This window comes from Otolemur garnettii, unplaced genomic scaffold (genome assembly GCF_000181295.1).
Source record: "Otolemur garnettii isolate 467f Iridium unplaced genomic scaffold, OtoGar3 scaffold00010, whole genome shotgun sequence".
Lineage (NCBI taxonomy): Eukaryota > Metazoa > Chordata > Mammalia > Primates > Galagidae > Otolemur > Otolemur garnettii.
The window spans coordinates 31,500,487-31,515,318 of NW_003852405.1; the positions used below are offsets into that span (position 1 = coordinate 31,500,487).

A 14,832-nucleotide genomic window follows, 5' to 3' on the forward strand; every position below is an offset into this window, starting at 1 on the left:
CTAAGGCTATAATTAGGTTATAACATTCCTAAGAAGGCTATAAATTAGTTTCAAAGTAGGGCTGTGTACATTGGATACTTTTTCTAAGATTGTTCTCTTTGAAACACTGAAGAAGGCAAGAAAAGCTTCATCTTTCTTTGCTGCATTCATTTCATTCATTTAATGAAAGGATTTGTTATGTAAAATTTAGATTCAGTGAAAGAGTTCACTGAAGGACCAGGAAGGCCATAAGTTTCCTTAGGACCATGGTCTACCCTGCCAGGGTAGACTTTTTTTTAATTGACTATGTGATAACCAATTAATAAAGTTTTTATTAATAAATTATCAGAATAATTCTTAAAGACTTTATTAAAGATATCAAAAACATATACTGGATTTCTCTCCTGAAATGGAATCTAACAGAATATAAGCCATGAACTGTACAGTGAGATACACTAGAAATCCCAAACATGAAACGTGTGTATGAAGGTCTTATATTTTGTTAGGTGTATTTGCTGAGACTCCTGCTACCATGTCAATCTATATTATTCTTTCCTTAGTTGTTTTTTCCTCTGTCCTTGTTTCTTGCACAATTTTCTGTACCTGATCTTTGCAAATACAGGAAAACTTTTTCTGCTAGACTATCTCAATATCATCCTTACTGATATAAGACAGAATACTCTGTCATCAATTTATATGTGTTAGTCATAGCAAACATCAAATATGTGAAAAAATGAACATTTTCATATATCTTATTATCAGTTCCAAATGGTAAATTTCATAATACGGAAATGAAACTTGCCCCTGAAATACAGTTAGGACTGTAGTAGGTCTAGAATAGGGTAATAAACATTCTCTGAAGTGAACAAAACAAAAACAACAAAAGATAAGTAAGTTTCTCTGAAATGAGATTCAACATTCTGTGGGAAGACAAAGACAATGGCCTCCTACATTAGCCTGTATGTGCTAAATCCCAGGTGACAATATTTAAGATAAACAAGTGTGAGGAACAAGTAGCAGAACTGACCATATCCAGGCACCTGCAACCTCTGAGGAAGTGGTTTATAACCTTTCAAGCTGAGGTCAAAGCATGAGAGAGCATGAGCTCGCAAGTGGGGACACGTCAAGTCGCCTGGAATAAAGGATAGGGAAAGGATTGGACAGTTGCTGACAAATGCTTATTTAAAATGTTATTTCTGCCTTATGTTTGCCATGTAAATTAAGCGTATACTGTGTACTAAATAATCACCTAACTGAAGGGACTTGTCTTGGGTTTATGTCCTTGGGATTTAGTTTTTCTCTCTTAGAATCAATGTTCACTCTGATCTTCACATAACATGAGATAAAAACTTTGTTCCTGGGGAGATGCTCTAAAAACTCAGCATGTGTGAATAGAGTTTGGGTGAGTTTTGTGGAGACGAGATGTCAGAGTAATGTGTCACAGTGGTTCGAGACAGACTGATTTGAATTCATTCCTTCTTTAAAGCTCTTTGCCGTTAGGCACGTGACTTAACGCTCCAAACCTGAATTTCCTCATCTGTAGAATTGCAAAGAGCACAAGCTAATAGCAGTGCTCATTTCCCTGTTTGTTTGTGGGAACTGAGATTTTGAATATATACACATAGCATGTAGCAAAGTAGATACTGCATTCTTTTTCTTTTGCAGTTTTTGGCCAGGGCCAGGTTTGAACCCTCCACCTCGGCATATGGGGCCAGTGCCCAATTCCCTTGAGCCACCGCCCAATATTGCATTCTTGTTAGAGTCTTTTAAAATATCATCATTGTTGTTATACGTATAATGTGCTTTCTGTTATTTGGCTCCATGGGAAACTTGCCTTGGAAGTTTTGCTCCCCTCCTATTATACTTTTCATAGCATGCACAGAGTAATTTTTTAAAAATATAAATCTAATAATTTATTCATCAATTTATAATCTTCCAATGTCCTTTCAATTGCTTAGGACAAATATCTGTGACATTTGGCTCTAGTGTGTTCATCAAATCCTTGCGTACTTACCTCCCTGTATCTTAGTCGTCTGTGTCATCATCTGTCTCTCCAAGGCACATGAGTTCTGGGAGGCACAGAGACCAGAGCTCTTTTTTCCACTCTGCATCTCCAACATCTAACACAATGCCTGACATGTGCCCGGTGCTCAGAAAATATTTGTTGAATCCATAAACGGAGAGGCTAGAGGAGGCAGAATCAGAAAAGTATTTCTGGAGTCATCTTTGAGAAAGTGCAACCAACAGCCAGGAAATATGAAAAAAATGCCCCGAGAGGCACCTATGGATTCCCACAATCCCGCAGTCCAAATGATTAGGCCTCTTACATGTCTGTTTCTGGGCACGACAAAGGTCTTTCCGCACCATCTTGTTTTGCATCTTGCTTGAAAATGCTTCACTTAAACTGTTTGAAATATTATATACAGGCTAAAACCTAAAGGTTATTAGGACTAATGCCATGTGGTACTATTTCTCATATGAATGATAAGAAGTAATAGAAGTACATTTTGTTTTAGAATGAAATATTGTCATCAGATTCTCTATCTTCAAAACCTAAGTAAAGGCAGCTATATTGAGGTCCTAGTGGGGATTAGTGGTTGGGTTAATGGGTTGTTAAAAAGAGTAAAAGAATGCCAAACAGTATAGGAAGCAAACATTTATTCCATGTGCAGTGTGTGTGAAGCATCACATTAGATCATTTAATACACTTGATATCATTTGATGTGACACACCTTTCCAGTTTTGCCTGTGTTTTCTATTTTTCAAATGTAGCACTAACAATGTAACCTGCATAGATAGGTTAGGAAATGTGTCTGCTGTGACACAGTTTTGATGCATTGGCCATTGTGGTCACTTATGCAAAGATGAAAGTATGTGCGTTAAATGTGTGACGTCAGCTGCTGGTGTGTCACCTACTCTGAATTCTGTGCCTTTCCAGCCACAGCTCTGGAATCAGCCTTTCCAGAGAGGTCAGTTCTTTCAGTAGAGAATGGTATTTGGAAATGAAGGTCTGGAAACTAGACGTGTTCATTGTTGTTGGGGTGTAATGGTTCCTAGGCCCTTTCAGCAAATACAGGAGAAAATAGTAGAAAATAGACTCCTTTTTCTATCGTGATTTCACATTAATACCTTGAATGCTACTACAACACAGAAGGCTCTTTACTGCCTTCAGTCAACATTATCCCTTCTGCCATGAGAATTCTGTTGACCAATAGGATTAATAATTGTACTTATTAGCTTCATCTTGCTATACAGGTAAAATACTTTCAGGACTGTATATATTAGAATCAGCATATTTAATAAAATTCAAGATTTTTTTGAAGGCTTTTTGTTGTTAGACTGGAGATACTGAGTTAAAATACTTTGTCGAATAGTTATTTAGATTTATTTATGAGTGATATTAGTTATTATCTAATTTTCTTTTTAATTTAAAAATATTTCTTATTTTAATCTTTTCTTTCTCTTAGGGCATTTCCTACTCGTTCATTTGTAATTACATTCCTTTCAGTTTGGTCTTTATATCTAAACTGAGTTTTTGAATACCGATTCTTTTTCTGAGTTCTATCACTACATTTCTAAATTTGTTTATGTGCTCTCATAAGTCTGATCTAACCTCTTGATATCTTTTAGCTCATTTTTAAATAATGTATGGTAGTTTTTATGTTGATTTTCTGTTTGCTTCACTTTCTGGCTGCTCTCCTGGTCTGCAGTGAAGTTATTCTGCTGCTTACTCTCCTTTTCCTCTGCAGTGACTCTGTCTAGGGTTAGATGCGGACCTTCTTTATTGCCCTTCTTAGGAAGTTAATTTTTATGTACTTTAAGGAGAAAGTTTTCTTGTCTCAGGATTTAAAACTGCTTCATCTGTTGTTTTTGTCTAGTGTCAAAACATACCGCGGCTTTCTTTCCTAAGTGTGCCCCCCTTTTGTCGTGGATCTTTTTTCTCCTCACTTTTGCCATTTCTTTGTGCTGTGTAATTTGGTTTTTATCCCCAGACTGGCCTCAGTCTGTGCTTTGACCATAGGGGTTTTGGCTGGTTAGTTTGGGGGGTTCATGATCCCAGAATACCCCGGACTCTTCAGATCTTACCAGAGATCTCTTGTATTCACACACTAAACTTTTCTAGGATTTAGCTTCTGTTCCTAAATAGGCTCTCCATGCTTTCCCAGGAGTGTCTCACTTTAGTGAATTTGATAATTTGTTTAAAAAGAAGAAACCGCACATTTCTATGGTTTAGTCTTTTGATTCAGTTCTACGTAACAGAAACCCCCCGATATCTTGGCTTAAACTAGGAAATTTGTTTTTCTTTCTCTTTTTCTTTTTAATCAAATGCTTCATTACTTCCATCCGTTTCCTCTGGCATGATTGCTAACACTTTACTGGGCTTACCAGTGTCAGTGGTTTTTCCTCATGCATCCACATTTTGGATTTCCTGAAGATGCCTTTTCACATAGTATGGTTATAGATATTTCAAAAATTTGGTCATCTAGTTGTTATCTATATTTTTATGAAGCCATCTGTAGAGTTTTAGAAACTATGTCACTACCGCAAGTCTGATCCCATAGTGTTTGCATGGTGAAAGCATGATTTACCAACTATTTCTGACAGACAAAACTTCTGGACTTTAACATTTTAGGTGATATTTATTAAATAAATTTATTTTTAATATTTATGAGGGGCAGAAATAAAATCTCTGAGTCATGTCCCAAGAGGTATGCTTAGGGGAACTTGGATATTTAAATATCAAAATAATCACTTTAGGTTAATTCAAATAGTTGAATATTTTGCGTACATAACATAGACAAAAGAGTTAAGTATAGTAAGTGGACATTTTAGAAAGACCTATTCAGCTTATTTTCCAAGAAAAATTTCTTACTATGTTATTGTTTGAATTATGTGATTGTAAGTTTCTTTTTATAGATAGCATTAATATAGGAGCTATCTGAATGCCAGTATTTTAATAAACTAGGTTTTAGCAGTTTTAAGAGTTTATTATTGGTAAAGTCTGTGACAACTAGGCTCTATTTCCCAGTAAACGTGATTAAATATGATGATAATGTGTCAGAAGACAGTGAGAGCATGATATGTGATGCTAGTCAGAGCTGGGAATGAGAGAAGGAGGCCCGTAATCACCACTGTTATGTTACAGGTTTCTGAAAGATTTAGGGAATTTGATAATTTGTTTTTAAAAGAAGAAATGGTATATTTGTATGTTTTAGTCTTTGGATTCAGTTCTATATAGATTCAGTTCTAAACCCTCCAATATCTTGGCTTAAACTAGGCGATTTTCTTTTTTCTTTTTTTCTTTCTTTTTTTTTTTTTTTTTTAAACAAAAGGCTAAGTTCAAGCAGTCTAGTTTGACTCTACACAAAATCAGCGTGCTTCCTTTAACTCTTCAATCTATCTATTTTCCTATTTTTGTGTATTCTATCCCTAAGGTCACCTGTGGTTCAGAATGGCTGCCGGTGTACAGTGGTAGTTGTGGGCAGTTCTGAAAGGCAGAAGGGGTACATTTCCGTGCTAAATCAGCTACTTTAATCAGCTTTATTGGGAATACTGTGCTTCTCCTATCTTAATTTCCTTGGCTAGAACTGAATCATTTTGGCACACTGGCAACTATGTAATAGGGTTTTTTTTTAATCTGGGTGCTTTGCCACCTGGATGAAATCTGGCTGCTGTTTCTAAGAACAAAAGGGAAAATTGGACTTGGAGGGTGTCCAGCACTTTCTGCCACAAAATATTTGAAAGTAAAAGATAAAATTATACTTATTGCCTAGCAAATATAAATGCATATAGGAAAAAATGAGAGGGCCGGAATCTCAGAGATCTAAGCATCTGTTTCATGAAAATAGAAATTATAACCAGAAAGTTAAAAAAAATAGAATAAGAAAAACAGTATTAGAAATTGGTGAAATAGAAATATACATGTCCAGTGAACAGAAGAAAATGAACATGAAGGAAATGATTACAGTTAACAATGCGTTCTTTTCAAAGAGAAATAAGAGAATAAACAAGATCACTAAAGCAAAGAGAGAAAAAAAGGTTATTAAAATAAAGAGTGGAAAACACTGGCACTGCTGCAGGTCCACAGACATTAAAAGACTACAATAAGCAAATGTATACCAACATTTGTGATGATTTTTATAGTAAGTGGGAAAATTACTTGAAGGAAAATAAATTTAAAGCTGATAAAATAAGAAATAAAAATGACAAGTAGTCCTATATATGTTTTAGAAATTAAATCTCTCAATGGAATTCTTTTTGCAAAGAGACTTTGAACCTGGATGACTTTGCTCACGTACACTTAAGGAAGATCTAACATCGTGTCACACAAAATTTTCAGGGAGCAAAAGAAAATACTTTCTGCATTGTTTTGAGATGTCAGTAAAACCACAATACCAACACTTGACATGAACATCACATAAGAAAATTGTCAGTCTCCTGAATGCAGATGTGAAAATCTTGAATAAGATATTAAAAAATAAGATCCAGTGACATACAGGATCTTATTAATATCTCTTAATCAATATGTTTATTTCAGGAATATCAAGTTAGTTTGCCCATTCTCTGAAGTCTGCTGTGCCATGGGGATGCTTTTGCATTAAATCATTAGCTGAGGTGAGGGGGAGGGTGGCTTTTAGTGGCAGGAATAGCACCAGACTAAAATGCTACAAATCCCTAGCACCCTTACTGACTTTTAATACATTGTCTTCAAGAAACCCTTTTCACTGTGTTGTATGCCTCCAGTTAATTTCTATCTTAACAACTGTAATTTTTGACAACTGTGTCCAGTCCTACAATTACTCTGTAGAGAAAGGAGTTGCTAAGGCCCTCGCTCAGCCATCACAGAAGTCTTGAGTCTTGTGTGTTTTAGGAAGGGACTTCTGCAGTTCACATACTCTTACTCCAATAAATGAAGAAACAAGTCATAAAGAGGTGCCAGAATTTCCCAGGACATTAAGAAATATGAATTCAGATTATTAAAAATTCAGATCTAAAAATTGAAAGTAATCAAAAAGTATTGGATCATTTTCATATAAGACAAATAGAATATGGATGAAATTACACACAGAGGATGACACCAAATATGTACATACATTTCAAGAGAAAAAGCTTTCCTGTTGGTGCCATCTCAGGGTGGCGTTAGCATTCATTTGATTAATGCCGTCTTTTACGTGAATGTCATGCTACACTTTGAGACCATAATTCAATTCAACTTTGAAAACTAATACATAGATAATACCTCTTAAAATGTTTAAACATTATTTGGCACTGTTGGCATTTATTAGAAGGCTTAGTGCTTTTTAAATTTAAAATAACTAAAATACATTTTAAAAGTTGGAAAGGGAATCAATACAGTTTTGCAGCTGAACAAAAAATTGGAACTGGGAAATAATGATTGGATAAAACTGAATAGATTCTCTTACTTTCCTCCACCTTCCTCAGTTTAATTACTTTATGCTACAATGTTACCATTAAGATGTTTTCCTGTAATAAAAAAAAAAAAAAAAAAAAAACTAAGTGTATGTTATCTGAAAAGACTAATGGAAAAGATAGGTAAAGTCTGGACAAGATATTTGAGAAAAATAATTAGGAAGTTATAACCACGTACACAAATAAGGTTGAAACTTACAATGACTGGTATGAGAAAAAAAGAAATTTTAAAATTAGGATAAAACTTCTAACCAGTTTTCTGTGCCATACTGACATATCTATAAGGAGTTATGACTTGGAAATCAGGGTGAGCCTGGGTCAGCCGTCATCCTCTGCATCTTTTGACAGGTCACTTCCAGCCACAGCTGCTTAGTTTGTTTTCATTGTAAACAAACAATATTATTTTATTTGTTCGCCATGACATGAAAAATGTTGAATGCCACTTTCCTACCCGAACAAGAATTATATCTAAGCAAACAGAAACTGTCAAATTGCCCAAGATAAATATAGTATCTCTATAGACCCATATGCAAACAGTAAAACACAGAACTACCATTGGGCAAAAAAACAAAACAAAACAAAACAAAACCACAGTGTTCCAAGATTATTTTATTGCTGCAGTCTATCTAATCTTTAGCAAAAAAGATTATACTATCCTTTAAATTATCTTGCATGTAGGAAATGTTTTTAAAACCACAGCTCATTTCATAAGATTGATATAATTTTAATCTAGCATGTGACAGGGTAAGAAAAATGAAAATTCCTTTCCAGCATCAGGAATGTGGGTAGACACAAAAATTTATCACTGATGAATCAACATCCAGCAATGTATGAAAAGTTTAATAAATCATGATTAAATAGGGTTATTCCAGGATGGAGGGATAATAAGTAGATACTTAACACAATTAATTAATGGAAAAACTGTGACCATATTAGTGAGTGCCTGAAAATTTACTTAACAAAATCAGCAGGCATTTATAATAAAAATAATACTGGTCTATTTATTGAATACCAGCACCCTATAATTGAAATTTTAATACAATACACACACCAAATTTTGACATTATTTTGGAATTTATAGCAAGTTATTGCTATTAAAAATTAGATAAAGCTACCCACCATTTAAAAAAGAAGCATGAAATGGTATTTGTGTATGATGTATTTTTATACATGGTAAACCAAATATATTAATAAAGTGAATATATTTGTTTGGCTGGTGGCTGAATACAAAATGCTTCTCTATAAAAACGGATGTTTTTTCTTTATATTAACAAAATCACAATTTCATAGAAATGGGAAAAAAGTCCTATTTAACATAGCAATAAAACCAGAAAACATTTAAGAAACAACATGCAAAAGATAAATGGTTTCTGTGAAGAAAATAATAACTTCTTATCAGTGAATGAGCCTCAGCAAATACATATGGGCCGTGTCTCTGGGTGGGAATTGAGTATAATACAAATAACTATTCTTTATAAATTCATGTTTTAACTTACAGTGATTTTAGTTAGAATCTTGGTTTTGTGGAGATATTTGGCAATATGCTTTTAAATTTCCTGAGGGGGGAAAAATAAGTGTTTTAGAATAGACAAGAAACAACTGAAAAAGTATGCCTTTCCAAATATTAAAAATTACTATCAACTGACAGTAATCAATGGTTGTGTTGATGATATAGGCCTAGATAAATCAGAGGTAGAGAATAATGAGCCCCTAAAAAGATCTCTGTGCACCATGTATCAGGGAATCTCAGAGTATGATAGGAGTATCATATTCATTTGATAAGAAATGGATGATTTATTAAATAAATAATGGTGGCAAAACTGGTTATCTTTCTGAACAAAACCATCATCATTTCCCTACTGCACATTACATACAAAAATATATTTCAAATAAGTTAAGGCATTACATGTAAAACTTGACAAGATAGTTCAGTTGAATATTTTTGTTACCTGGATGTGGGAGAGACTTCCTGTAAGTGGGGTATAAATGGAGGTAATATATTTAGCTACATTTAAAGGAATCTGTCGGCATAAATCAAAGAATGTGTACAGAGCTCAAATAAAGTAGTTAAACAAAGGAAAACACAACTAGAAATAAAATGAGCAAGATGTGAATAGATAACTCGTTGAAGAAGAAATATGAATTACCAACCTTCATATGCAGAGATATTTAACTTCCTTAATACTCAGTACACAAATTGAAACAGCAATGAGATACCATTTTCCCCTAGTAGACAGTTTAAAAGTGGAATAATAGTTTCTATGAGGATTTGAGGAAAGGAGAATTTTATTACTATTGAATATTGCTACACCTATGTACCCATTCTAGAAAGCAAAATGGCAATTTTCATTAAAGTTAATAAACATATCATACCGTAACATGTAATGGTTTCTTGTGCATGCCAATTTGGCTAAGGTACAGCGCTCAGTTGTTTGGTCAAACAACAGTCCGGATGTTGCTGTGAAGTTATTTGTTTAGATGTGCTATGTACATTTAAATCCATATGCTTTGAGTATTCATAGCACGTGGGACTCATTCAAGCAATTGAAGGTCTTCAGTGTAAAGACTGAGCTTTTCAAAAGCATTTCTGCCTGAAGACCGCAATATCAGAACCCTGTCTGAATTTCCAAACTGCCAATTTGTCCTCTGGACTGCAACATCAACTCTCCCCTGCCAGCGGGCTCTACAGATTTCAGACCTGCTAGCTTCCACAATTGTGTGAGACAATGCCCTAAAATAAATCTCTCTCGCTCGCTCTTTCTCTCTCTCTCTGCCAATATATGTTTGTATGTATGTATGTATGTATGTACGTGCAAACATATATAGGCATAGAGAGAGAGAAATAGAAAATACAAATATATATGTATGTATGTGTATATTTATGTGGTTCTATTTCTCTGGAGAATCGCGGTTAATATGCTCTTACACCAGTAATAACATTTCTTAGAACTTATATTACAAAATAAAATGGTGTGCGTGTGTGTGAGAGTGAGAGTGTGCGTGACAGAGACAGACGTTGTATTATTTGTAGTGGCAAAAACTTCAAAAAACTTAAATGTCCTTCGTTGAAATGGATACAGAGAAAGTATAGGATGCTATGTGGTTGTTTAAAAAAAATAATGAGTTAGTTCTAAAATCTGTTGGAAATTTCAGTAATGTATTAAGTTGTATTAATACATTAATATATTAATGTATTAAGTTCAGTAATGTATTAAGTTTCCAAGTTGTAAACTTGGAAATTTCAGTAATGTATTAAGTTAGAATAGCAAGTTACAAAAGTATACATTTAACAGACTTGCATGTTTATTGAATAGAAGAGCAAATGTTTATATCCATCTGAGTAAGGGAAAACTATGGAACCGAATGTAAGAGTGGGCTGTTGGGCAATCGTCTGTAAAAGAGAGGGAATAGGAATGATTGATAATTCTATGAGTTTGTACACTTTTCATAAATGCATACATATATGTATATATTTACATTTGTGTGGGTTTTTTTTTTACAAAAAAATGCCTACTATTTTCTAATAGGCTTGTGTACATTTTCTACAGTAAATATTATTCCATAATTTTTAATAGCCGCATTTATTCCTTTGAATGGATATATACTTGCATAACTTGAAATTTTCATTAATATGTAGATTTAAAGGTCTTTGCAAATAATATTTTGTAGATATGTTAGTAAATGTATGTATGTTCTTTTCCATTGAAAAATTACTGTGATCGCACCTCTTTGAATTTTGATGTTCAATTCTGTATTTTTCTAATTGAATCCAGGCGATTAACAGAAAACTTTGAGGACTCAAACCTTTAAAAATTATCTGGTATTTTTATCAATAATACCTGTGTATTTAGTTGTAAAGTAATAATTCATCCAATAATGTATTTGCTATTTAATCTGACAGAAAAAAATTAATTTTTTGAAATTGCTGAAGTTATTGCCTGGGTCTTGAATCTTCAAACTTCAGGACGTTAAAATATTCTTTGATATATGATCTCATTTTTCCAGTGTTAAAAAAGGATAGAATAAAATTCTACTCCCTTAATTTTGGGAGAATAAAGGCAAGAGCTCCAGATACAGGGCACTGTATTGATACTTTGGGGGCGGGTCTTTTCTCTAATTTTCTAATATCGAGTTCTACCCACTGTATAAGAAATTCTGTCTTGGAGAACTAATCTGTTTTATTGTTTTAAGCTATACTGGGTTTTCTTTTTCAGATTTTTATAAATGTATTTTAGTTTTAAAAGTGGTTAGAACTTATATTTGGAGCTTATTTTGTATTGAAAGACGTCCTGATTGATATTATTTTTGTTCGGCAATGCATTTCCACCTTAGTGGCGTTCGTGCTGTTTAGACACGCCCACAGTGGTCTTGCCTCACTGAGCACACTGCCCCTGGGCCTTGGCACTTGATGTTTGCATGACAAGAACGTTTTTCTGAGATGCCCCTGTATTGTCCCTCCTCAGCAACGCTATCCCAGACCGCCTATGTAAAAAAGAGTTTCCTTGTACATTTTGTGTTTTGTTTCTGTATTATCAATCTCACTTATTAGAGACTATAAGCTTCATGGTATTAGGGCTTTTTTTCTCATCATAGGGCATACTGCAGATTACTGAACTGGTTTTCCTCTGAATATCCATTTTTTTCTATTAAACTGCATTAAATTTACTATCATCTTTTCTAAGATGTAAGTAGAAGTGTTAGTGGCTGAGCACTAACAATTTCTCTTGCGGCTGTTCCTCTGACTACACTTTTGTTACATTTGAAAATGAGCAGCAGTGACAAGTTCTTCTTTGCATGCTTCCCTGGGTGCAGTGTCCCCTCTGTTCCATTCTTCTTTCCACAGCCCTAGTACATTCGTCTCGTAGGTTAATGACAGCACTTTTGAGGATGGAGAATCCAGACTGAATGACCATATGCAGTGGAACTATCTTACCAGCCCAGCCCAGTCATCACAAGAGAGAAATAAACTCCTCCTTTAGCATCGTGTTTTCTAAATCATTATAAATTTTATTCTCTTCCTATATTTTATTCTAATTTGTAGATCATCAATAAAAATACTTTGCTTAAAGGAATAAATAGGTATGCCCACTTAACACATCTGAGGAGTGAGAGGGTGGCTTTCGCTGTTCACTTGCGTTTTACTTCTGCTATAGTAATGGTTACAGTAAACTTTCTATCTCCTTGACCATTTCATTCCAAGTGATTTTTCTTTTTTTTTTTTTTTGCAGTTTTGGCCAGGGTTGGGTTTGAACCCACCACCTCTGGCATATGGGGCCAGCGCCCTACTCCTTTGAGCCACAGCGCCGCCCCCAAATGATTTTTCTATTTCATAACGTGGAGTGGATGTTACTGATCTTTGGTAAATCATCTCCATAATAGCAACACACTTTATTTTGATCCTCTCTAACAAAGATTTTAAAGTAAATATTGGCTGTTAAATTATATCTGGTACCTTTTCTGTAGCTGTTTCTGTAACCATACTTTTTTTTTTTCCTTCACTAATTTGTTGATGTGATCAGTTTTGCATTACGTGGTGATAGTGTTACTGCTCTTTGCTTACATCACTGGATTATTTTCACTAACATTTGGAATTTTTCCATCTATATTGAAAGGTGAGTCTGATCTATAGTTTTCTTTTTATTGCCTGTTGGACTAGGAAGGAGTTCTAGTACAATACTGAATAGATTTGGTAAAAGAGGACATCCTTTTTTGTTTTAGATGTTGGAAAATATTTAGTGTTTCCTCATTAAATATGATGTTACCTTGTAGATGCCGTTTAATGGGTAATATTTTGGATATGCTGGATCAAGTAAAGCATAATATTAAAATTAATCGTATGTTTCTTCTCGCCTTTTTATTATAGCCATAGAAAATATGAATTATCTTGTGGCTTAATATTCTGCTGGCTCACACTGCTTTAGGGTGTTTCTTCTTGTATTTGTAATGCAGTGAAAATATTCTGTAGGGTAGAGGAATGACTTTTACCACAATTAAAGAAAAAAAAAAAAGGTTACTTCCTAACTGGAGAGAAAGAAAGAAAACACTTCACACTGTTTACTTTAAATTTCCAACACATAATTTTGTCATGTTCTCCCTTCCATTATATTTTAAAATGCATGCAGACGCAGAGCTGTTTGTGGATATACAGCAGCAGAAATTTCTCAGTGCTTATCCATCTCTGAGGGAATGTTCACGAACAAAACTTAGTCCCTAAATAGTATTATCTGGTAATCCGATGTAAACATATACAGCATTACATTACGCTTGCCATCGTGTTTTCTAAGATGTAAGTGAAATTATGGGCAATTTTCCTTTTTGTTGCAAAATGCTAATAAATAGTTTCCCCCTCTTTGTATTCAGCCCCTTTTTTGTGTATAAAAAACGCGAGGAAAAAATACTGAGAGACTTTGAGAGCAAATGGATTTTCGTCACCAGAGGATATGAAGATATGTTCCTTAAAGATATCTTTTTCAAGTCTGAAACGAATATAAAAGGAAAGCTTGCACGTTGGAAACATGTAAGCATAATTCATTTAGTACTCTTCTTAGAAATATTTTCATTTAAGATACTAGAATTATAATTTCTGTAGCATTAGTCTGAATTTATTCAATTCCTCTTAAATAGCCTTCGTGATATTATTAATATTCTAGTCTAAATTTTTTTGATATGGGAAAAGTCATATAACAATGTGGTGCAAGTGTAACTTTCTGGCGTGTTAATAATACACCACAACCATGTTATATGTGCAATTTGTGGTTTGTATTCTACATGTGAATATGTAGATATAAAATGTTATCTTAGTTACTGCAAGTAATAATAATGATATAAAACTACTTAGTGCTTGAAAATATAAAAAAGTAGGTTGATAAAGAGTGACAATTATATGTATAACATTTATTTTACGTTTTCTGCTAAATCATAAACTGCTTTGAGGACACAATGGAAGTAGAAAGAACTGTACTTACATTTATTGAGTGCCTACTATGTACCAGGCACTGTGCTAGATATCTTGCATGTGGTATGTCATTTATCTTCTATCACACCGTAAGATAGATATTTTTATCTCATTTTTATAAATAGGGACACTAAGGCTCAGAGAAGTTAACTTACCAAAAGCCACATAATAGCTTGGATTTGACGTCATATCTCTTAACTCCAAAGTTTGCTGTTTCTGTCTGTAGAGTTTTGTTTTGGTTTGGGCATTATGTAATAGCAGAAATGAAGACTTGGCATTATAGTAGAATCAACTCTGTAGGGGTCCTCAGACTTTTTAAACAGGGGGCCAGTTCACTGTCCCTCAGACAGTTGGAGGGCCAGACTGTGGGCCCCGGGACGAGTTGGCTGCTAAGCAGGACAGGCAGCGGTGACAAAAAATACCCAGTGGGCCGAATAAATGTCCTCAGCGGGCTGCATGTGGCCCAT

The 14,832-nt window shown here is 34.3% G+C and overlaps 1 protein-coding gene across 1 annotated transcript in view; it reads left to right on the top strand.

Annotated features, from left to right (window-relative positions):
* The window catches only part of LRRIQ3 (leucine rich repeats and IQ motif containing 3), an 81,487-nt gene that overhangs the window by 19,895 nt on the left and 46,760 nt on the right, over positions 1-14,832 (top strand). The window contains exon 4 of the mRNA XM_003784312.2: positions 13,771-13,927. Within this exon, the coding sequence (XP_003784360.1) occupies positions 13,771-13,927 (157 nt within the window). The remainder of the gene's footprint in view (positions 1-13,770; positions 13,928-14,832) is intronic.